Here is a 23,558-nt window from a genome sequence, read left to right on the forward strand (position 1 = left end):
GTGAGCTCTCACATTGCTGGTATTTTCAGACTTTCGAAGAAGAGCTTGGTAAAGGATAGAGGAGTTATAAATGCTGGTGATCAGGGAAGCAACTGCATCCTAGGAGTCACAATGGCAAACTTAAAGGCTATGAGTGTTTTATTTTGAAGTGAAAATGGTGATAAGGGAACTTGGCTGAATCCCAGTCCTACAGTAATAGGTGCAAGTGTTTAAATTGTTGAGAAATTCCTTTAATGGTTGACATTGTTTTCAGTTTCTAAAGTGCGAATGTACAGTGATGTACAGCAACGATACGGAACTACAGGCAAAGTCAGGGGCGACCTGGAGAGGAACAATCAGGACTGCACTGCTCACTGCCACTTCCAGACATCCATCCACACAGCTGGCACACCTGGACACCCACCCACTCACACATGGCCCCTGCCCACCCCCCTGTTTATGGATTCTTTCTATGTACAGATGTGTTTTGCCGTTCCACAGCACTTCCACGACACCTCAATAATTGGATGTGCACTTCCCTGGGTTTATGCAGCACTTTCCCTGCATTCTGTTCATGCTTCAGTAGTTTCTCTGGAAACTGCCTGGGAATATGGTTAGGCCCTGCACTTGGCCACTCCTGTGACTTAAATCTGCCTGTTCCTCCCTGGTGTCCTTCCCGTGCTATCCTGAGAAATCATGCACAGGTCCACATCTTCACCTGGGCCTAACGTCAGACAGGTCGGTGTCCCAAGGGAACAGACTGGTTGGGATCTGTTCATTCCAATGTGGTGTTTGCTCTACAGGCAGCTTTGCAGTTCAGTGTGTCACAGGTGGCCTCACAGTCCCTGTTGCTGGAGCCTTGGCTGCCGGCAGGGACGTGTCCGTTCCGCTCCGAGAAGAGGCTGAAGGTGAAGAACTGGCACGGCTCCTTCTGTCCGCTGCCATCCTGCAAAGGGCAGTTTTTCCATTCCTGGAATGTGCACATCTCCAGCTGTGGGTGAGTGATTTTGCTCACGTACCCGGGGCTGGGAGATGCCGAGGATAATGTCCTCTGGCTGCCACTCAGGAAACTCGCGCTGTCCTCCAGAGAGTCTTTCCTGTGGTGTTCAAAGGAGCACCGATTCCAGTTTCTGTAGCTGTAGGGCCACCACCCCAGCTGCTTTCGACGGTGGCACTGGCATTTCAGGATCTGTATAAAAGCCCTCTTGAACTCTTTGCTTGAGCAAGGGTAGATGATGGGATTCAAGCAGCTGTTAAAGTAGCCAAGCCAAAAAATCACCTTGAAAATTGTTTCGGGTGGCTTCAGAGCTGAAAACAGAGATCCTGTCCACAGGAAACAAGCAGAAACAATATCTGAGATAATTGGTTTATCTGCCTCTAGGAAGGGCAAATGTTACATCAGATCGCTGTTAGAACCTGTGTATTGAAAATCTTTCATGCATGTTGCTTTCAGTTTTGGTCTTTGGCTACTAAAATGTTACTTTTGTTATTTCTAAAGCTAATAATGAAATGCTCTTCATCATCTGAAAGTCAAAGGAGCACATAATTACTGTAGAATTAAAAACTAAAATGCAGTTTATGGGTACACATCTGCTGCACTAACATGTACTGATCCCAATGACAGATCAAACTCCACCGTCCAAGCTGTTGTACAAGACACACATGGAATAATTCTGCAAAGGACTTTCAAGGGTCATTTTTGAAGGAAAATATCTAAATGTTCCCAGGCTTGTTAGGAGGAGTGTGTCCAGACATACTTTATAACTTCTAATATACTCTCTGGCAGCCCTCAAACATCCCTCCATTTATCCAGATTATTGTCATAGTACAAACCTCTTGAAACCTGAAGTTAGTTGTGGAACTTCCCATATCTCAGGCGTTCATAAAAGTGGTGTAACCCAAAATAAGAGGTTTTTTTATGAGTTCTTCCTCTTCTGTTCACAACCAAATAACTTCCCTAATGAGACTGCCCAAATGAAAAACCCCTACTGGGAAATCCATTTCCTGTACTTTAGTGTTAAAAGCAGGGGCAATTGATCAGCTAAATTTAGCAAATGGGGCTGTAGAAAAGAATGTGTGACATTTTTAAAGCAAACCAGGCATTCAGGAGTTATCCAGCTGGGTAAACACCTTTGTGTCTAGCTCAAGTATATCAAGGAATGGGGATTCAGGGGAGAATTCTTATGTCAAGAACTGGAGTTTGATTTGAAGATTTTTTTCAAATGGAAGTCAACACCCCAGCCTGGATGTCACATCCTGACCTTTTCCACTGGAGTGGTTTCAGATTCACTGGGCTGTGAAAGCAGCTGAGTCAGTTGTGGCTGTCAGATGCCTGAGTGGGGAGGGATGTGATTCTGGGCATATTTCCCATCTCACAGCAATGTGGAGGTCATGGCTTGGGCCTCAAAACTATGCAAAAGCACTTCCTATCCTCTTGGGTAAACAGCTCTTCCGTGCCACGGCACAGTGTGTCTGCATGGCAAAGCTGGGCTTGGAGCCTCCTCATTCCACAGGAATCCAGAGGGGAGTGTGTGCCATTCCTCATACATCCACTGCCCTCCCCAGGGTGCCAGCTGCTCCCTCAGGTGGCTCAGGAGAGAAAATAAGATGCTGAGCTGGCATCAGCTCTCCGGAAAGACTCTTCCTCATTACTAACAGTCAGGGAAGGTCCTGTGAATCCAGAACTATAGATTTTTCCCTGGCAGTGTTTGGGAATGGTGCCAGCCAGAACTGGGTCTGCCCATTGCCTCGAAGCTAAGGAACGCACTGGCCTTTAGGGTTAAAATGGAGGGTTTAAATCACAAGGTTCAGAGCAGTTCTTCATGACTCCTGCACTTTACTGACTTTTACTCATGGAGAGTAAATGGAGAAAAGGAAATATATCAGAAAATCAATTGACTTGGTGAGTTTTGATTGATCAGTTTTTTGACCACACTCACCAGACTTCGTAGAGCTGTTCAGTTTGGAAATACACTGAGCAATAGCAAATATCATAAAGAGAAATTAAGAAGTATTTTATTTAGTCGAAGCTAATTGCATTTAGGGTCTGACTGGTTCTTTATAATGAATATTTTATTACAGAGAAAGTAAGTGAAGCATCCTAATGAAATTAGGGAACATTGTGGGAAGCAATTTGGCATATTAATTGTCCTCACATATTCTGCAGAATATCTGCCCAGAGCATCACTGAGACATTAAAATTCAGACTCCACTGGAGTCAGTGGAAGTCCTTGAAAGGCTCATAAGGACTTCGGTGGACCTGGGAAGAGACCTATAATTACTCATAGAATCATCAGTTTTCTTCAGAATCAAGTATTTTATACTTAGGCTAGATAATAGTTGGTCAGGAGTACTGTGAATTCTCCGGATTTAAGGAGAAAAAGTGGATATGGATGAGTTTGGGGCAGTCAGGTGCTGTTTTCTGCATGTTACAAAAGAATCACATTTCAAAATTTTCTAAATGCAGTTTTTCTTAGATGAGAGCCAACCTGGGGAAGTGTGTGTTCTGTTTTCTGGAACAAACGCAACATCTGCTTTTATTGCAATACAATGGTCTGGAGTTGTTTGAGTGCTTTGCTGTGTGTCAGTGGATGTGCCAGTGATGGTGACAAGAGAGCTCCACTGCACGGCTTCGTCATTGTCTGAAGATTAAAGAAAAGCCACAAAGTTTGAAACTTCTTGTCCCTACTGATAACAGGTAGAAAATGAAATGTTTCCATACTTGAAACACTGAGGGGGGGTATTCCCACTCTGGAGAAAACCACCCTCTTGTTTGAACACCATAAAATAGAAATAGTTTGAGAATTGGTAAGGAGTATTTGGAAGTTCAGTTACAGAGTCTAATCAGACTCAAATAGTTAAGGTAACCTTGGAAGGCAAACACATCCTCTTATTTCAGGGGAGATTTCATTCTGGTGCGGATTGGAGCCATTCTGACTGGAGTTAAATCTGAGCTTTTCAACGTTCTCCACAAGAAAAAATTCCAATGTTTTAAAAATTGCTGTAATGAGGAAAAGCATTGCAAAATACCAAGTGATAACAGATGAGTTCTGAAACATGAAAAACAGGAAGCTTCACCAATATCAAACCCTGTCTCAATCTGTCCTCCAGAACACAGCTTGTGCAAAAATGAGTATTACTTTGCAAGAAATCTGTTTTATGATGGAACTCGGCCTTCCTATGGAAAGTGACCTGATCAGATTTTTGCTGTGACCAACAAGAGACATTCCCAGTGCTTGGCTCTGGGTGGCTGCTGAGGGTCTGGCTGGGAACCTCCTCTTCTTCCCCGTGTTCCTGCTGTGATTCCTGCAGCAGCCGGGACTGCTGGAAGCTGCTCATGGCTGAGTTACAGCCACCATGTGCACAGCTAGTAAAATTCTCCCTCTAGAAGTAATAATCTGCCTCTGCCCAGAGTTATTACGAGTTTAGAGAAAGGATGTGGTTGTCCTTTATTTAAGCTTTTGTGGTCCCTTTCACCACATGCTTCGCCAAGTCAGCGTGCCAAGGTTTTAAAGCTAATTGGATTTCTAGAGCTCCTGATTCCTTCCCTTCCAGCATTCAGTGTTTGCTTACATTCCCCTGGACTTATTTAATATAGGAAAAAAACCCCACAGTTTACAAACAGTAGAGGATGAAATAGAGAGTATGGTTATAAAATTACGAGTTGAACAAGCTGGGATGAAGTGCAGGCCTTCTGGAGAAGAGGATTAGGATAACAGTGAAAACAGTTAGAAAACAGAGAAAATAGATCTTGAGAAATAGGAAAGCATCCAAAATCAACAGAATAAAATTCAATAAAGAAGATGAAAGATGGTTAAATTATAACTAATACAAATAAATAACAGTGGGTAGTGTTTGGTTGTGGTTATTTGGCATGTTGGTGTCTCTGTGGGATGCCTTGTGCTGCACATCCCAGCAGTGCCTGGGCTGCCAGGCTGGAGGACAGTCCCAGGAACCCAGCAGTCACCAACACACTGCTCCTGTGCTTGTGGGTATCTTGTGTGTGTGTGTGCATGTGTAGCACTTTGCTTTTGAGGAAGGGGAAATATCAAATAAGGAATAACTGCTGTGGGCGGGGACACCTTCCACTGGATGAGGTTGGTCAGTGCTCTAAAGTGTCCTGGTTGTGAGGAATTTCTGTCCTAGAACTGACTACCTACAGCAGTGCCCTCATATTGCAGATGAACAAATCACTTGTATCAGACCAGCAGGAACTTCATTCACAGTGGCTCACATTTGAGAGCTTTTTAAAGGCTCCAAAAAATAGAAACTTATCTAGAATGGCAAAAATAAAATCAGGACTTTACCTCCCTTCAAGGAGTACAGAGAGGGATCAGGTCTTTTTACTAAACCCCAGACTTGTTACACCTTCTTATATTACAAGCAATTTCAAGGCAGAGCAGCAATATTTGCATTTCTATGGGGACAGTGCCTGTGTATTTAACCCCAAAACTAACATGGGCACCACCTCTCAGTCCAGAATAGCTGTGCTGACTTTCACCATTGAGAGAGCTCACTTGTGCTTAAATTGTATTGCCTTCACACAAATAGTGTGAAATCAAGATCAGTTTTGATAAGAATCTTGTTTGGTACCTAAAACTGACAGTAGTAAGGGACAGAAACATGGCACTAATGTTGTTATTATTTTGTTCAAAAGAATCAGAAACTTCTGCAGCTTCCAAACTAGACAGAACACGGGCCAAGCTTATTCTTGTTTTGCAAAAGATTAGATGATTGAGAGAGTCTAGAAAAGCTAATCTAAGTCTGCTGACATTTCATTTATTACACTTAAATATCTGCAATTACTAAACATGTTTTGGTGTTTTCTTCTCTTCTGACTTATAACAGAGACATCTCTCTTGGCCATTGTTAGTAGATAACAGCCTGTAGCATGGAATTGAATAACAGAACTGCATAGGTACTGTAAGAACTTCCAGTGCATTTTTTCTCTTTTGTCACTCAGATATAGATGGTTATTGCTTTCTGGTTTCTAGGGATCACCCAAAAGCCTGTCAAAATATCTCAAAATCTTGCAGTGGTCAGTGGAGAAGCACTTCAGTAAAGATGTGAAAAAACTCCTCACTTCTTGCTCATGTCAGTATTTCACAGGTAGGTACCTTAAAGCCCCTGAGACCCTGAGGTGTGGCCTCGATGCTTTAGGACCCGTGTAACTTTACTCAGGGCTTTCCTCATTAGCACCAGCTCGAGCAATAGCACAAGTGTTTGCAAACGCCTCTGGCACAAGGACCTTGTGTTCCAACTGCCTTGCTGAAAGTAGTGTTTCCCCTGAAATTATCCCTTCTCTCTTGTCTTTGATTTCAATAGTTTTGAGATTTCCTATTGCTGCCCAGTGGTTCAGTCCTGAATTGTTTTTTCCTTGGAGCTCTCTGACCACCTGAGACAGGAGTTACTGCAGTCTCTGAGGCTGAGAAGTCAACTCGAGTTGATTTCACTATATTTTGGTGTGTGTATTGCTTTGTGTGTTTGTTTTTGCAAGACAGTACGCTGTGAGATTTCCCTTTGTTCCCCTGACATGCAAATCAAAACCTTACAGAGGAAGTACACAGGAATTTGTGTGGTTTCACCTGCTTTGATAACAAACAACTTTGTTCTAAAATCCAGAAGTCTGTAAGTGACTGGTAATTGACACCCTTTGTAAAGCAAAAGGATTAAACCAGGGCTTAAGGGAGGCTTTTTCAGTAGGAAAATGAATCACCTTGAAATAATCTGGTCCTCCCCATGTGGCAAAACACACTGTACTGGTCAGTAAATGCCCTTATGATGTTTAATTGTACATTCCCTGCTGTCACCCGTGCCATTGAACTTTGCACAAAGATTGACCTGCCAGTGGGCAGAGGGGCAGATTGCCACATATAGCAGTGATTTATATGAATTCTGTGTAACTATTAACTTCAGGACATCAAGTCTAGAGAGCTGGACCAGTTAAGCAGGGCAAAAGGAGAGAAGACTAAAACGAGGTGGAAGACAAACCTAAAGGCCTAAAGCCTTTCAGAAAGCAGAACCCAGTAGCATTGACAGACCTAATGCCTGCAAGTGCTTCCCATGGGAAAGTAAGGGACCTAATTTGGTATTCTTGATACAGAGATGCAGAGGTTGGCCTCATGTAACATAAATCTACATTTTGTACTTCAATAACATTTTAAGAATAATTTTGTGGGGGCTGACCTGTAGCATGCAGATGTTTTTATGTTCTTTTTTATTATTTTATAAAAAGGTTTCAAAAGCTTAATACCTAAAAATGGTCAAACCAATTGTGTCTTCATCCTGGGGCTCCTGGGACCTTATCCCACTGCCAGTTAAGTTACAAGAATTTTGTTTCTAACTCCAGTGGATAAGACTCCAGGTTTTGTGGGAGCAGGAGGACTTAAGCTCTAAAATGGGAAGTGAATACTGCTCTGCTGATTTCCACTGGAGTTAAGCAGTATCTGGGGAAGTTAATGTGCTCTGGTGAAAGCGGTGGAGATGGGAAGTTTTCCCTTTGTGTGTGTGGGATGTGTCTGAGAGAAGACTGACAAGCCCATATCTCGACAGGAATGAGACTAAACCTGTACTTAGTAGCCAGAGGGAAACATATGATCCTTCATTTTGGATTAATTTTTTTAATAAAGATATTGTAATAAGATTGGATACTCCCCTGTTTAAAGGCCAGTGTTTTAATGAGTGTTAGCTTATTTCTGCAGGGCTTTAGTCATTAAAAGAATCTATTTTGCTCAGTGTTTTTCAGCAATGCATGTTTAATGTAGTCCTGATGCTGAAGGAAGGGTTGTATAAGAGGGATGAAAAGAAACGTTTATTTTAAAGAAGCAAGATATTTACTTTTCAAAGCTGAGTCACTGAATTTATGGCATAAGAAGTTCTCTCAAAGACACGTATATCTTTAGTTTATTTTTTTATGTTGTGTCACAAATAATTTTGAGTGGCAGGATAACTGTTTACAAAGCCACGGAGTGTTTATGAATGTGTGCAACAAGGATGTTCTGCAGCTCCACTGCTATCTGGAAAGAATATCCAGTAGCTACAGGAATAAAAAATTTCTCACATGACTCTCTTTGATACCAGTTTTGCTGCATCATCAGTTGCTTAACACTGAAGATGGAATGGTTCAGTGCTACAAAACCAGACGGTGGTAATTCTTCGTGCTGATGGTTTAATGGTGCTCAGTCCATCATGGTGTCAGTGCTGTAATTCCTCCCTGCAGTGTGTACAGGGCTCTGCCAGATCTTTCCCTGCAAAACCTTTGGATTTTTGCTTGAAAAACACTCTGTAAGCGTTAATATTATTTCTTTTCATTTGTCACAGAATATTTATTCAAGCAATGCGGCTGCTTTCAGCACCACATCTGTTCCCAGTGCATAGCTGCCACCTGATGCAATAATCCTTTGTCTGGAATATCAAAATGGGCAGCTGTAGAATATATTGAAATGCCAGAGTGGAAGAATAAAATTTTGTCCAGCAAAGAAGAGCTGAGAACACTCTTAACACGAAGGAAACTCCACTGCATATAAGCAGATTTGGTAAGACATGGGTCTGGGGTGCTGCAGAACTAACAGTCACCAACTTGTGAAATGTTTTGTGGTTGGATCCCCAGAAATCCGGAGCTGCTCTTTAACACCATTCTGCAGAGTCATGACATTACTGAGGGAAACAAGGGGCAGAAAAATAAATAGGAGAGATGCAGGTGTGAGAGTATGATTTGGGATAATGGTGCAAATATAAGGTGTGAGAAATGGAGGCTAAGAAAGAAGCTTATGCTTGCAGTGAGTGGAGGTGAGTATCTAGTCTGGACAGTCCCAGACACCTATGGAGACACCTTGGGACACCATCAGTGCATTTTGATTTCTACAGTTTCCTATCACAGAAATTGATTTCATACCCTTGGGTGCTTTCTGAAAGAGTCTTTAATAGCATTTCATTTAATTGTGTGTCTTCAAGACATAAAGCAAAACGTTTCTGGTAAGAAGAGTGCAGCACACAGAGAGCTCTTTAAGGATTCTTTCTGCACTGCTTTACCCTCTCCTGCAGGTAAGGACAGCTGCATTATGCAAGTGAAGAAAAGGGCTTTTCCCTGCCTGTTTTAGTGAGCAATGCTTTAGTCATATCTAACATCGTTAATTAACTCTGCACTGAGACACAGAGATAAAAAATACTGGATTCTGGAGTGTGCTGGGTAATAAATTAAAAAAAAAAAAAAAAGGAGATCAGGGACAAGGAACAAAACCATCCCTGTTCCTAGTCCGCAGAACAAAGGCGAAGTATCTCCTATTTAAATGCATTTTTATGCTGCATTGGATACTATGGATACTTTTCCCCCTTTTTTTAGACAGAGGATTTCTGGACAGGGGCTGGGAAAGGCAGCAGTCTGTATTGCAACGCTAAGATGGTTTTTTTCACTCCTCTAACTGACACACACTCCTCAGCTCCCTCTGCCCCCCAGCTCTGTGAGTGCCAAGTGCTCCCAGCACTGCCCTGGGGGTGTTGGGGTTGCAGCACTCGCTCTGGGTTGGGTCAGAGCCCCCAGCAGTGGCTTTAACCCCCAGCCCACCCAGCCCTTCTGCCAGACACGTTCTGCTGTGCTGGAGGTTCCCAGCCTGGCACCCCACCGGGCACAATTTGTAAGGGAGATTAAACTGTATTCTGTCAAGCAATAAATTCTCCCCTCAGGTGTCTTAAACAATGACTCACTAAATCTGCCAGGGAAACCCAGGAGTTTTGGAAACTTCTCAAAGGGAAAACTGATGCTCTTTCAGAAAGAAACTTGTTTGTGTCTCACATTGCTTCTGCCCTGTGACCATAATGTTTCCAGTGGACTGCTCTGCATCTGTGTTGGGTGAGGAGTGTCAGGAGCTACACTGGCTCCTGATAGCTACAGACATGCTCTGCTGAGTTCACATTTGCTTTTTTATTTCTTCAAATATTCAAAATCAAGGAGGGAATCTACTTTATCGGATCACGACCTACTAGCTGCATATCTAGTACTACCACTGGTACCATATGGTGGAAATATGTTTCTATCCACAGGTAAGTATTTTTGCAATAGTTGGAAGCTTGCTCTGTGTTATAAACTTGCTTTAAGAGCCAGCACAAGGACTTAAACATCAGTAGCCAAAGAGAACTTTGCTCACAGTTTTCCTTCTTCAGAATTTTTCACATCCTTAACGTTACCTTTATGCAGATCTTGAATTGTAAAGATTTTAAAGTCTATAATACAATAAGCTAGAGATTACAAAGTTGTGCTGCAGTAGCTGAATTAGTTGTCCTGCAGTAAAGATTTTAGTCTAAATGATGTTACACGTTCACTGAAATTATCATTTTGTAACACTTCACCAGGAACACGCTGCTGAACTCAATTCAATTTTCTAAAAGTGTCTCTAAAAATATTCGCTTACCACTCGATCAGAAATGTTTTGGTAGGGTAACTAAGTAAACACAAATATAGAACATTAATAAAGGCTTTCTCTCCCTTTTCTTTTCCCAGCTCTTTCCATATTTAGGCTGTCAGACTGTCTCAGAGAAATGAATTCTGGAAAGATATTTCTGAGAGCTTAGTAATTGAATGTCTTGAGATTCACCACTTCAGGGGCAGTGTTAGCATTAAAAACAATGCAAGCAAATGTCACAAGGATTTGGGAACACAGAGCAATGTGTTAAGGCCACATCAAATACTTTAATAATATTTTGAAGTAGAAAGTGCAAAAAGTAGCTGCCAAAAGCTCACATGGCAATGTCCCAAAGTGCCTCAGCTAAGACCTATAGAAACCAATGAGAACCTTCCTGTGAGTATCTGTGGGGATCTTCATGTCTTTGCTCTTGGGATTTGATCAGTAATGTTTGAACTGAGAACTAGAATTTTTCAGCTTCCCAAAGCTCAGGGGAGTTTTTCATCTTGTCATTAGATCAGGTTAATTTTCATGTAAGGCTCCTAATAATGCCAGAAGTCCCAGACACTGAGCAGTGAACTGAACCAAGAACATTTCAGTGCTGAAACTCTCTCTGTTCTTATGTAGGATTTTTGGCAAAGCATCCTATGATAATGTTTCTGAAACCTAATTCAAATGAAAAAAGGGGGATTTAACATATAAACTCTGTTGGTATTGTACCCTGATTTGACATCTGCCCATCACTGAGGACTCCAGGTGAGCAGCTTTCTGCACACTCTGCAAAAGCCAACATCAGGAGTTCCCTTCCCTTCCTTTCATCTATTCACCGAAGTTCCCACAACACTATCTACTTCTCATTCATTTGGTCTTTTTTCGATGACATTTCTGTAGTACCCAACTAACCCACTTTCCTCCCCCTCCCCTCACAACCCCCTGATTTCCAGCTTACCTAGTGGCAGAACAATGAAGAAAGGTAGCCAGCACAGGATAAACATGCCAACCACAATTCCCAACGTCTTGGCTGCCTTCTTTTCTCTAGAGAATTTTAAAAGTTTGAAAGCTAAGGAGTTCCTGGGATTGTGACCCTTGGATTTGGTGTTGTTTAGGGTGTCCTCATGAACATTCTTGTAATGAATCCGTAAAGTCAGCTCTTTGGAGTTGGACATTTCTTTCATCACCCCGGCTTCCAGGTTTTTGGTAGTCCTTTTGGCCACTATGTAGACCCGACAGTACATCACGAGGATGACAATTAAAGGAATATAAAATGACCCCAAGGAAGAAAACAAAGCATAGAAGGGTTCCTCGGTGATGCGGCACTCCTTGTCGTCCTTGGGAGCTGGTTCTTTCCAGCCCAGAAGAGGCCCAATGGAAATCACCATGGAAAGGATCCAGACACCCAGGAGAGCTAAAATTGCCCTTCTTCTTGTTACCAGTGTTGGGTACTGCAGAGAATAACGTACCCCTATATACCTATCAATAGAAATTGCACATAAACTTAAAATGGAGGCTGTGCAGCACAGCACATCAACTGCTGCCCAGATATCACAAAATATCCTCCCCAAAACCCAGTAGCCGAGGACTTCCAGTGTAGCAGAGAACGGAAGGACTGTAAAACTCAGCAGCAAATCTGCTATTGCGAGGTTAATGATGAAATAGTTTGTAGGGATTCTTAAATGTCTATTGCAAGCAACAGAGAGAATTACCAAGATATTACCTATGATAGCAAAGAGGATAAAGGCACCGAGGATCAGCCCCACAATTATTGCCCTACTGGTAGCCAAGGCAGGTGAATCCAGGTTAGTTGCTGTCTCATTGGAGTTGTTGGCAGAAAAATTGCCATTATTTAGTGCAGACACTTTCAAATATCCAGGTATCGATGTATTGGATTTATCGCCAAAGTAGGTATTCATCTTAAAAATCATCCTCCATAGCAAGTTATGATTGGGTCCCTCACTCAACACGCCGATGGTTTGAGTCAGTTCAAAGTCATCTCTCGACCCAAGAAGTTGCTGCAGAGCCCTGGCCTGTGTGAGGTGGAGAACTCATCTCCCCTGAGGGCTGTCAGCTCTGAGCACGTAAAAGTTGCCCAGCGTGGAGTCCTCGGGAGCCTGTCAGAAACAGCAGGCTGTTCAAACTTGCTTAATTTCTCACACGGACTCGTCGAAACCCAAATGAGCAGGCAGAAATCTTGGCTGGAGCTGAAGGCAGCGCTTTCGATCACGGCGCCCCTGGAAGACAGGACAGGTTTAGAGTTTTCCCTGGAGCGTGTGTGTGGCTGTGTTGGAGGGATGTCCCTGTGAGGCTCCAGGAAGGTTTGTCAGCATTTCCAGCTCTGCGTGAGCTGGCTCCGATGTCACCGTGCCTGTGCAGTGACATCACTGCGGTGGGGCCGGCAGCGCTAGAGGGCAATGCAGGCCAACGTACAGCTCCCACCAGTCACCGCCGAACAAACGGGATGTATCAGTCTTAATTAAAGCATTTGCCACACAAATCCGGAGTGGAAACCTTTAAAAAACCACTTGCTCTATCTGAGGGAAAATATACTTGGCAGGCTGTGGTGAAAGCAGCAATTTCAGTACTAAATTATCTGTTGCCCTTTTGTCCGCTAAGAAAATATATTTTAGTTTATTTTGTAATTGAAGTGAATCACGTGTCATTTTAGAGAACTAATCATCATTTTAGAGAACTAGTCATTTTATAAGGACGAATAGGTTGGTTCCAAAAATCTCTGGTTTATTTGTAAATTCAGTACTTAATGATTGCATAAAGTTTGTTTCTAACTGTAAAAATTCTGTTAATAAAAAATAGTAACAGATTAGCAAAATCTTTATGTTTGTTCTATACCCCTGTGTAACAGAAGCATCTGTGGCTTCATCTCCTCTTTTCTCCCTTTGTAACTTTTCTAAGCATGGGTGCTTTATGAATCCCAGCCTGGAACAGAGCTGAGCACCCCAACTCACAGCCCAAGGGAAGGCAGAGATAAATATTTAGTACCTTTTCCAGGTACTCTTTCTGCTTAACCATCTTCCTATATCTTTAGTAAGAGCTGCGAGGTCACTGAGACTATTGTTAACTCATTGTAACTCTGAGAAGAGTTATCCTATTACAGTAGCCTATAAAAAATAATATGAAACAGCTTATTTATTTTTTAGGTAATTGCCTTTAATGTCGAAAGCAGTGGTTCCTTGATTTCTTAATTTTGTGTTACCTGGTGGGGGGAAGTCTCAAGTCTTTAAAGCTCAGGGCCATTAGTAACAAAAAGTGAAGGATTTGCTGATCATATAACTGCCAAAATACTGTTCTCAACTTTCTGCCATCAGACTGTGTCCTACAGCTGTTGCCTGCAGTACTCTGGGTTACTCTACTGATTTGCCTTTTACAAGATGTACTGTGTTTTAAGTAAAAAGTTCATTTTTAATAAGGCAGCTATGGCTGAAAGTTGCAGCTGACTGCTGGTTTTAAGGACAAACCAAGTAAACACAAGCTCTGGTTGGATTTTCCTCGAGGAGATGTTTGTGCAACCCTCCCCACACAGGACTATGGCACAGCACTGTTGTTCAGAAACTTTACTTTGAAACATTTACAAGAATGACACCATAACATGTCACGGAGTCACTGAAGGGAAGAGGAACAAACACTCAGTTTATGAACTTAACCTCAGCTTTTCTGCCTCTGCTCTCTCCAAGGCAGAGTTTCCACTGCTAATAAAAGCAGTTACCAGCCTGTGACTTCAGGTGTTTACCCTTCACGCTCACCATTCCTGCTGGACTCCATGGAACCACTCAGTTCTGTTTGTGTTTTCTGATTTTGTTTCTCTGCCTTGTCTGTTTTAGCTGTGAATTCCTCAGGCTGGGAGCTCTGTCCTGCTGTGAAGGTGCTGACCCAGCTGCCAGGGGTGTGATAAAACTGTGCGTGGCCAAGGCAATGACTTGAGACTTCTCTCAGTGGAACTGGGGTATCACAGAGGGCACAGAGAGTTGCTGCATCTTCCCCTCTTGGTGTTTGAGCTACATTCATTAAAGCTCATTTAATTAGACCATTAGGTCTAGACATAATGATGTTTGAGCCTTTGGCACGTAAGAAAATATGATCACTTCAAAATGGGGAGAGCTTGGATAAGAAACGGTCAGTGAGGGTGTGATCTACTCTGCTTTGATTTTGCAGCTGGCATCCTGTGGGACATGCCCAGTTTGCAAAGAGTAACAGAGTGGCCTGGAAATACTCCCTGGCTTTGGCCACACTACAAGAAAGCTTTGTAGAGCCAAGGAACCAGATTTTTCAATAGTCTTTCAACAGCCACTTCCAGGAGTCAGCTGGTTTCAGCTCTCTGGCAAGGTCTGGGACACTGTGCCAAAAGCAGTGACAGGAAAGCAGAAGGGAAGGGAACACAGATTCTAACTGCTAGTGGTCGGACTAAAACATATTTCTTTGCTCAGTACTGGGACCTGTCTGCATCCCTTACTAGTGTTGCTTTCTGTGCCCATTTGGATGAAACCACAGACAGAAAAATCCTATTCCAGGGGTCAAAGGAAGACAAGGCTACTGCTCATCTCTCACAGCCCTACTGAGAATTCTGATGTGTTTTCACATCCCTGTTTACCAGTCTGTGTAATGACATACTGGCTGAATAGTCATGAGACTCAGCTGAATAATGTTCACAAATTGCTTTGAGATCTTCAGCAGCAGGTGCCATAATAAAGTCAAGTATATTGAAACCTGGCCATGAACATTAACTATTCACCTGCCTTGGGATGAGTGATTGAATAGGTACTGTGAGAAATAGGCTCCCCTTTCTGCCAAGTCCAAGGTAGCAGTTCAAGGTAGTGCAATTAAAAGCACCTGCTTGGAGCAGTGTGGATTGTATTCATTGCAGAGCTGCTTTCCTTCAGATAATCATAGTTTTCAATGAGAAAGTAAATTTAATAGCTTGAAGATTCTACTCAATAATATTCCAATAATGATGTAGAGAAAGGCAGGATGGTTCAGTGTGCATCTGCAGAGAGCCTGCTGAACAGCAAAAGTCTGCATATGGAGTATGCAATAGAGGAAATGTGGAGAAGACCTTCATGTGTTCTCAGATAAGTTCAAATTTTCAAATATGCCAAACTTTAAAGATGTATTTTGTGAAAGCTGATAAATGCAAAAGGAGTCCTTTTGCACGGCTCAGTTTTGTACAGATCTGTGCTCCTCCTTCATTTACAAAGCAGTGTTAAAAATACGTGCTGGCATTTTGATTTGATTTCTGACACACAGCAGAGAAACTTCCAGGGAACTTTTGCAACGCTGCTCCTAATTGGGCATGGAAGTATGAGCTTGATATAGGATTTAAATGAGTATATCTACATACAGTTTTATATAATTCCTCTTAATTATTTCTGTCTCGCTTGTCTGCTACTGTGTCTGATAACTAAAACATTACCAAGAAGTAGAATGAGGAGGTGGGCTTGAGGAAGGTATTTTCGTATGACTGTGGGTGGGTATGTAGACTCCTGTGACAAATAAGTGTATCTGCAGCTCAGAGAAAATGTGAGACTGTGTGGCACTAGATCATCTTCTTCATAACAGGGCTTCTCTGTAGATGGGGCCGTTAAAAACATACTGATAAAAAGATGAAACTCTTCTCTGCTTTTTTAGGAACTCCAGTGTTAGTTACAGAGCTGCACTTTATTGCTTGTTTTATTAATTACAGGTGATGCAAGAAATTGCTACTACACCATTGTACTGTTGGTACAAGTGCCCTTTCTGAAGTTGTTCTTTCTCTAAGCACCACTGGACAACATTAAAGATCACAGTGTGATCCAGAAAATATACCTTTGATTTCCATTCCTGCTGCTGAGCAGACTTTTGTTCTTCAGGGAAGATCTCTTTGGCTTAGCCAGAGTTGTAAAAACTTTCCACAGGCACTGGAAATACACAGGATTATAGTTTCTTTACATTTCATGATTAAGCAGAAACATGTTTCCTTTGAATGTGTACACACAAGCCCTGAACCTCAGGAAAGGGAATTTCCATGATGAGGGGAGAAAAATGTATTTAAAATGCAAATTTTCAGTTGTCCAATAATGATATTTAAAGCCTCGTGGGTTTATTTTCAGAGTAAGAAAAATATCTCATGGGTTTGTATTAACAGCTTAGGTTATTAGCTTGAACTTGCCAAAACAAGATTGCAAACACTTGCAATCTTGAATAATCTTTTTTTTTCTGTGGTGATTCAGTGCTTGTTGTTTCTATGTAAATAGAATTTGAAGAGCATTTTCTAGTAAAATAGAGTTAATTAAATAAAATACTATTGGTTTTGTGTTGTCACTGGCTCTTAAATCCTTTTTCGTATTTAGGTTTTGTGGGCCCATTGCCCACATTAAACCATGTTTTTTCTCACACTCCTTTATCTGTGCATTTCTGCTAAAGCTGTGCTAGAGACCCCCAAAATGAGCAGTTACTGATACAGGCCCTACCTCAGGAACATGAGGATGATGCCAGCTCATTATTTTGGACAGAGGATAATGGACTATGTATTTAGGTGGGGTAGAAAAATCAGTATTTGGAAATCTGCGAAAAGTCTGTCCCTGCCTTAAGGAGAGAGGAAACAGCACAGCCCCCCTCAGCAAGAGGAAGGAGAGCAGGTCTCCAGGTGGAGTTTTCAGCTTGGAAAGTGTTGGTTGTCCTGGCTGGGCTCTGTCCCCTCCACAGGGATAACCTGGCCAGGAGCTGTCCAAAGGAACTGTAACACCCTTGTAATGCTGTGCTAAACTGCACTGAGGAAAGAGGATTTCTTCCTGATCCCACATGGAGATGAGTCCTAAGCCTGGGTGAAATCTTTGACTGTGCAATCTTTCAGAATTCAAATCCAAATAGGGGACTTTTAAGGGAACCAGATAAGGTAAAACAGTTGAATTGTGGGTGGCGAGGCAGGAGGAGGATACCAGGCTCTCCTGAAAAGATCCTTTCCTTCCCTATGCATTTAAACTATCTCATAACAAGACTCTTTTAGAATAGATTTACAAAGGAATGAACTTGAGGTTTTAATTTGCATATTATGGTTTGTTCTAGATCACAGAAATTCAAATTAATACAGATAGCACTGTCTTTTTTAGAAAAGGCACACAGCTGGATATGTTTATTTACATTAAGTTCCTCTTGATTGAAAATATTTATTGTGACATTAAAAGGACAGTAATTAACTGCTGAAAAAAGAAAAACATTTTAAACAGCACATAACTCATGTTACTCACTGTCATAAAATAACATTGTCCCAAGGGCTGTGCAAGATTAGAAGTAGATTAGAGGTTTATGTGGCTAATGAAACAATCACTGATAAACTGGCTGAGGTGACCACAGTGTTATAAATCTCCACGCCTCAAGAAATAAACTTGAAGGTAAATTCAGGCTGGATAGAAGCTCCTCATACTGGCAGATGATGTCATAAGTAATTAGTTTCATTTCTGTGCCACCTTCTGAATCATTCCTTCACTCTAAGAATTAGGGATTGAGCCTACAGTAGTGTTTTTAACAGAATAGAAATGTGGCTGGGAAAGGGATTTTTCAAAGACATCTGGGCTGGCTCAGAGCTGTAGTTGCACTTATTGGGAATTTTGCTGTCTTGATATTTTTGACCTTCATCTTTAGGCACCAAATACCTTATTGGCCCTTGGAAACTTCTGCAAACCCCCCTCTGATCTGTCCACTAGAGCCAGGATTATTTCTGTACCTAATGACAGCCCTTCCTTTATTTTAAGGATGGTTTATTCTCCCTCTAGCAGTCACAACGATTTGCGCCCCAAAGTAATGGGACATTTAAACTGAAACTTTAATTTTCCAGGTTGGACATTTTTGTGAAAGACCAGTATTTTCTCTAAAAAAGTTAATATAAACTTATTTTTCGCCTCTCTCCATGTAACTAAGTTCTGATCATGGTGTGCACAGCACTTAATTTCATCTTTATGACATTTAGAATTTGCAATTGCAGCATAAATATCTTATTGCCAGTAAATGGATGGGGACTCACTGCTGATAAACATTGAAAGGCATCTTGCTGGGGTGATATACAAAACCATTCTGATGGTTTTGCCTTGATGAAAATGCCTGGGAGAGGCAATGACTGACTTTTATACATGCAATAATACAGGCCTTAAAATATGGGCCTAGATCTTCTTTCAAAGAGATTGATGTCAATCTATCACCTAATTTGATTTGTTCCTTTTCATAAATCTGTATTTAAATATATTTCAGGATATATTTCAGGATATCTTTATTGGAATCAAGCAATTTTCTAATCTTGAAGTGTTTTTGATATCTGGTTTTGATAAAATGTTGGTATCTCTGAGAAAAGGAAGGAAGTCTAGACTTCCTGTCTTATTGCTTCCCTGATCCTAGAGAAGCTGGAAACTTGTACTTCTCCATATCTCAGTCATTATCCAGTCATTCCTTTGCTAAATTGCAGTAAAAATAAGAATAATGTTAAAGGGCAGAATTCCTTGGAGAAGGTTTGCAATTGGATAGGAAGCTGCTTTTTGTGCACGGTTGAAAACATCAAGATAATAAAAAAGCAGAGGACCAAGAGGAGCTCTTTGCTGTACAAGAAAGGAATGAAAGAAGGAGAACTTCTTGAAAAACACAGCAAAAAGAACTGAAACAGTGACTTCTGTCATATCTCCAAATGTGCCTGTTCTAATGGTCTGTTAATCAAAAGAGGAGGGAAAAAATTTGGCACGATCCTGAAGTCTGGAACTTGATGGGAGGAACTGTCCCTTTTGTGTCTTTTCTTCTGACAACTTGAGCCTCCTGTTTAAGGAGGGAACCAAGACATTCCCTCTTCCATAGGACTTTATTAGGACTTAGCTTGTGAGCCAGGTATTTAGGAGTTACTGATCCTTCTCCTCCACAGCAGTGTTTGGAATGCATGTAAACATCTCATAATACTTTAAATTATGCACTAGTGCTTTCACACTACCCAGAGTAAATTAAAGAGGCTCATGCTACTCTGTCTTTTAGAGACAAGTGTAAGAGAAAAAATACATTTTTTTATTTTTAATTCAAAATTGAATTTAATTTTTCAATATTAACCAGTGCATCAGCCAGAACACATTCCTACAGGTGGAATTGTGAGAACATCAAAGAAAAGAATTGGAGTTTCATTTGTATTTTCTGTTAAAATGAACACTGAATTCTTCTTTGAATAATGTTAAATATCCATGAATCTGTTATTATTTCCATATTTTTTTCTTATGAGAAACCATAAAAATCTACAACCAGTCTTTATTTCTCCAGGGAAAAACTAGGTGAAAGGAAACATCTGTTTCTGTCTTTTTCCTGTCAAGATTTGGAATAATTATATCAACTGTTAAAGCTGGAAAAGACCTAATTCTATTTAATTCTAATTATGTGCATTAGATATGAAAGTGAATTGCATTGTGTATTGCCTGAGAGCTGATGGCAGTGTAAGAGAACAATGAGAACAGCCTTATTTTGTAGAACTAAAATGATCTCTGCTGCTTTCCATGTTCCTGTGGTTCAACAGAGGGACATGTGAGATGTGTCTGCTGGTTTTCCATGTGTCCTATGGCAGTGCAAAGCAGGAGAGTGCAGGTGGTTGTGGAATCACTGCATAAAAGGGTTCAAGCCAGGGAAATCACCTGATCCCTGCATATTGCAAAAGGCAGAAAGCAGAAAACCTGCAAACCACCTCTGCAGGTCCCACTTCGATTATTTAACTGCTCTGACAGGTGCCTAAGCAGTCTGAGTGTTCATTATGGATTTTGGTGGTAGCTTCAGAGTGTGCAGCAAGACAGGGGAGGGAAGCTGATGGCATTCAAGCTATTAGGAACTTTATAGTCTGTAACCAGCACCTTGGCTCTGACCTGGAGGTTTGCTGGCAGCAGAGTAAGGAGGGATTGCGCAGTCTGGGAGCACTCCAGGACAGAGCTATCAGGGATTTATCAAACACAGCTATTGATTGGTCATTTTCTTACACAAACAATTGAGCTGTAGCTCCAGGCATACAAGATAAGGGCCTTTTCCTGAAAAAGCCTGTAACCCCATGAGTGTCCACCCTTGGAGTCCTTGGCCAAAAGCAAAGCACAGTGGTGCTGTGGAATGGAGCTGCTCCAAGCCTTGGCTCAAATGAGAAAGTGAATGGGATTTTGATGGAATTCACATTTTTTACACACTCATTGCAAGAGATATTCTTAAAAGTGTCAGAAGTCACCATGAGTCAGAAACAGAAGTGAGCTAAAGGCAGCAGTTTTGGCCCATCAGGAATAGTTTCTCTTTCAGAGAGGTTTTGCAAGATCATTTAACAAGCTGTTCCCCACCAGCACCAGGCAGTGCATGATCCATGGCCAGTCATAAGCACCTGTCCTGGAGAAAATCTTCTCTCTTGCTTGTCTGTGGCATAAAGGACTAAATGACTAAGGATACTGTGAATAACTGTGTCCAAGGGAAGAGCAGAGAAATACCTGAGAGCTCCATGAGTGCAATTGTGCATAGATCTGTCAGAATCACAGGGAGGGACAATCCTTTGGAAAAGCTGAATACACCAATGGGTGTGGTGCATTGCAGTGTATGAGGAAAGACGAGGCACCCTCAGAAATTAATGTTTTGAGATATTGCAAATGATTTGTGGTCCCTGAGTTTTTTAATTACACAAAACACGTTTCAAACAAATAGGAAATGATCCTTTAGAAAGAACCTGTTGGTGAGCTGATATATGGGGTGTCGTCTGGATAATTTGTGACCCCGCCAGGCAGTGCTTCTGCAGACTTTGTCCATTCCAAGTCCATTACTGATGGTAATTTGTTGTAATTAAGAACGACATTTGTGACTCCGGCACCACACACATCCATCAGAAAAAACAACTCAGGAAGGCAGCACTGGCTCACAAGTAAGTGATGCCAAATGAAGTCATTAGACTTGTCAGTCAGTCTGGCACCAGTCTTCTGGTTAGAAACTTTCCTTTTCTGGGCAGGAATCACCCAACATCTCTGTGGCTTAAGGGGATTTGGTTGAAATGAGAAACTACTCCAACAGTAGCTGGTTAAAAAATAACTCACCTTTAAGGGCATCTAAGGAAAGAGCATCCTGACCTACTTCTGACAAGAAGCCAGTCACAGCTTCATTCCTTCTGACCCTTTGGAATGAGCAGGAACATTCACCCGTGATGAAGATAATGGAAGAAAATATGTATGAGAATGAGTCACTGAAATTTTTGTTCAGAAGGCAAGATCCAGGATCTCAAGAGACCTTTATTTATAGCCTAAACAAACTCAACAGAGTTGCAGGAGGACAAATGAAACTGTAGAAGAAGCTGAAGTAATGGATAATGATAACTCGAACGTGCCATTTCCATCACAAGTTAAGTGAGCACATTATGGTAGTAAATCTGCAAAAGAGCTCAGACAGTTTTGATTCTGGGGAGCACTGAAAGACTTTTTGGAATATCTGTTGCAGAAAAGTTTAATTTCATGTGTTTTCTTTATCCCCATCTAAACAATGCAGTGGGTTTTGTCTAGGACAAAAACTGCTACAAATCTGGAGAATATTCAAAATAATACTATGGTCTGCATCTCACCTTTGTGTCTGGAGTGCTCCCACTCCAAGGTGTGATATTGCCATAAATGAAATATATTCATATATGAAATATATTCAGGGACAAAAAGTATTTACAATGGCAAGGATAAAATCAGACTGACTTAATGTAGTGTCTGTCACTCTCATCTGAACTGTAATCTTAAGTAACTGCAGAAAATAGGCACCTGACTTCTCCAGAGCTGATGGAAAAGGGAAAAGATCCTGTCATGCATATTATTTAATGAAAACAGAGACTCACATGATTTATGTGAGTGATTTGTCTGTGTCTACATGTAACAGAAAGGCACTGTCAAGGTAAGACCAGTATGGTGTACATGGAGAATATCCCAAATGCCACCACACTGCTCAGCCCTTGGGCTGTGATCTCCTCTGCTCAGATTAATTCCCTGCTCACCTCAGGTCCAGTGTGAGCTGCAGTGCTGGCACTGGGCAGGGCACTGTCCTGAGCCTGAGGAGATGGGAATTGGAATCTGAGCTCCTCTAATGGGCTGCTGAGTGAATTTAGGCAAATCATGCACTCTCCCAGTGCCTGAGTTTCTCTACCTTTCAATGAAATGATGATGCCTGTCCTTCAAATAAAACACCTTCAGACATTTAGCTGAAAAGCAATGTATCAGAAAAATATTATTACTAGCTGTGAGACAAATATAATATTGTGAACAGCCAAGCTTTCCCCCTTCCCACATGCATACATATATATTGATATATTCAGAGCCACTTCAGTACAAGTGTGATTTTCTTCTGTTCATACTTACAATCATGATTCCTGTGTCTGTGCTCCTGCTGGAGTGAATTTTTCACAGAGCCTCTGTAGCCTCTTACGCATACTAACAGGGTGAGCTCGGCTGGGGTGTGACTGAGGCTGTTACAGAGAGAAGAAACAGCAATGCTTACAAATAAACGAGCCACTGAGAACTTCAGTGATGTACCTGGTGCTGTGATGTCCTTCAGCCCTGGAAAAACGGAGCGGTGGGAATTACAAGTTGGGTGTTCTTGGTGGTGGCCGAACGGCTGCAGCGCGTGCTCTGCTGGCTGTGACAGGAGTATTTTTGGAAAGGATCATTTGGAAGGGGTGATTCTCCTGCCTTGCCTTGCCTTGCACGTCACTGTGATCTCAGTGCTGCCGAATATGTGATGCATCTCCAACTGCAAGCCTGGCTTGCAGCAGCTGCATGGTGAATGTAAAGTGCCATAGAAGGAATGAAGGTACCTCCCAAGTAGGCTCTAATAATGATTTTTTTCACTGTTTATTGCTGGATTGTACCATAAGAGGCTTCCAAATGCCTGAAATTAAACTGTGTCTCAGTAAGCAAATATTTTAGAGATGTGGATCAAAATTTCCTGGTAAAACAGATTTTCATTGGTTTCTCTGAAATCTTTACAAATGCGTTTAAATTTTTGATTTAAACGAATTTGTACAGAATTTTGTAATCCAGACTTTCCGTGGGACCTTGAAGATTTTTCTGTAGTCTCTCTTACTGTTATGTGGCAGGATGGAAGTTGTTACTAATATCAGGGAAGTAAAGGCCCATCATGAGGCAGCTCCATGACAAAGTTATTCATCTGAATTCTGGGTCACAACCATTCCGATTCCTC

At 41.6% G+C, this 23,558-nt stretch overlaps 1 protein-coding gene across 2 annotated transcripts; it reads right to left on the bottom strand.

Annotated features, from left to right (window-relative positions):
- Positions 1-208: 208 nt before the first annotated feature.
- On the bottom strand, positions 209-23,035 carry ADRA1B (adrenoceptor alpha 1B). Of its 2 annotated transcripts, none has more exons than XM_064671697.1 (3): positions 22,892-23,035; positions 11,326-12,604; positions 209-1,302 (listed from the first exon to the last, which is right to left on the bottom strand). In XM_064671697.1, exons 2-3 carry the CDS (start codon positions 12,296-12,298, stop codon positions 755-757), a joined length of 1,521 nt encoding a protein of 506 aa, XP_064527767.1. In that variant the 5' UTR covers positions 12,299-12,604; positions 22,892-23,035; the 3' UTR covers positions 209-754. The 2 variants fall into 2 exon arrangements, with proteins under 2 accessions (XP_064527767.1, XP_064527766.1); XM_064671696.1 differs by lacking the exon at positions 22,892-23,035 and adding an exon at positions 22,718-22,883.
- Between the last annotated feature and the right edge of the window lie 523 nt (positions 23,036-23,558).

This window comes from Pseudopipra pipra, chromosome 15 (assembly GCF_036250125.1).
Source record: "Pseudopipra pipra isolate bDixPip1 chromosome 15, bDixPip1.hap1, whole genome shotgun sequence".
NCBI classification, from domain to species: domain Eukaryota; kingdom Metazoa; phylum Chordata; class Aves; order Passeriformes; family Pipridae; genus Pseudopipra; species Pseudopipra pipra.

Excerpts from the sequence above, each read along its gene's own strand:
- ADRA1B (XM_064671697.1), bottom strand. The coding sequence starts at position 12,298 with ATGATTTTTAAGATGAATACCTACTTTGGCGATAAATCCAATACATCG. Across the intron at positions 1,303-11,325 it reads CTTCATTGTTCTGCCACTAG|GATCTCTGTTTTCAGCTCTG; the intron begins GTAAGCTGGAAA and ends TCCTGTGGACAG.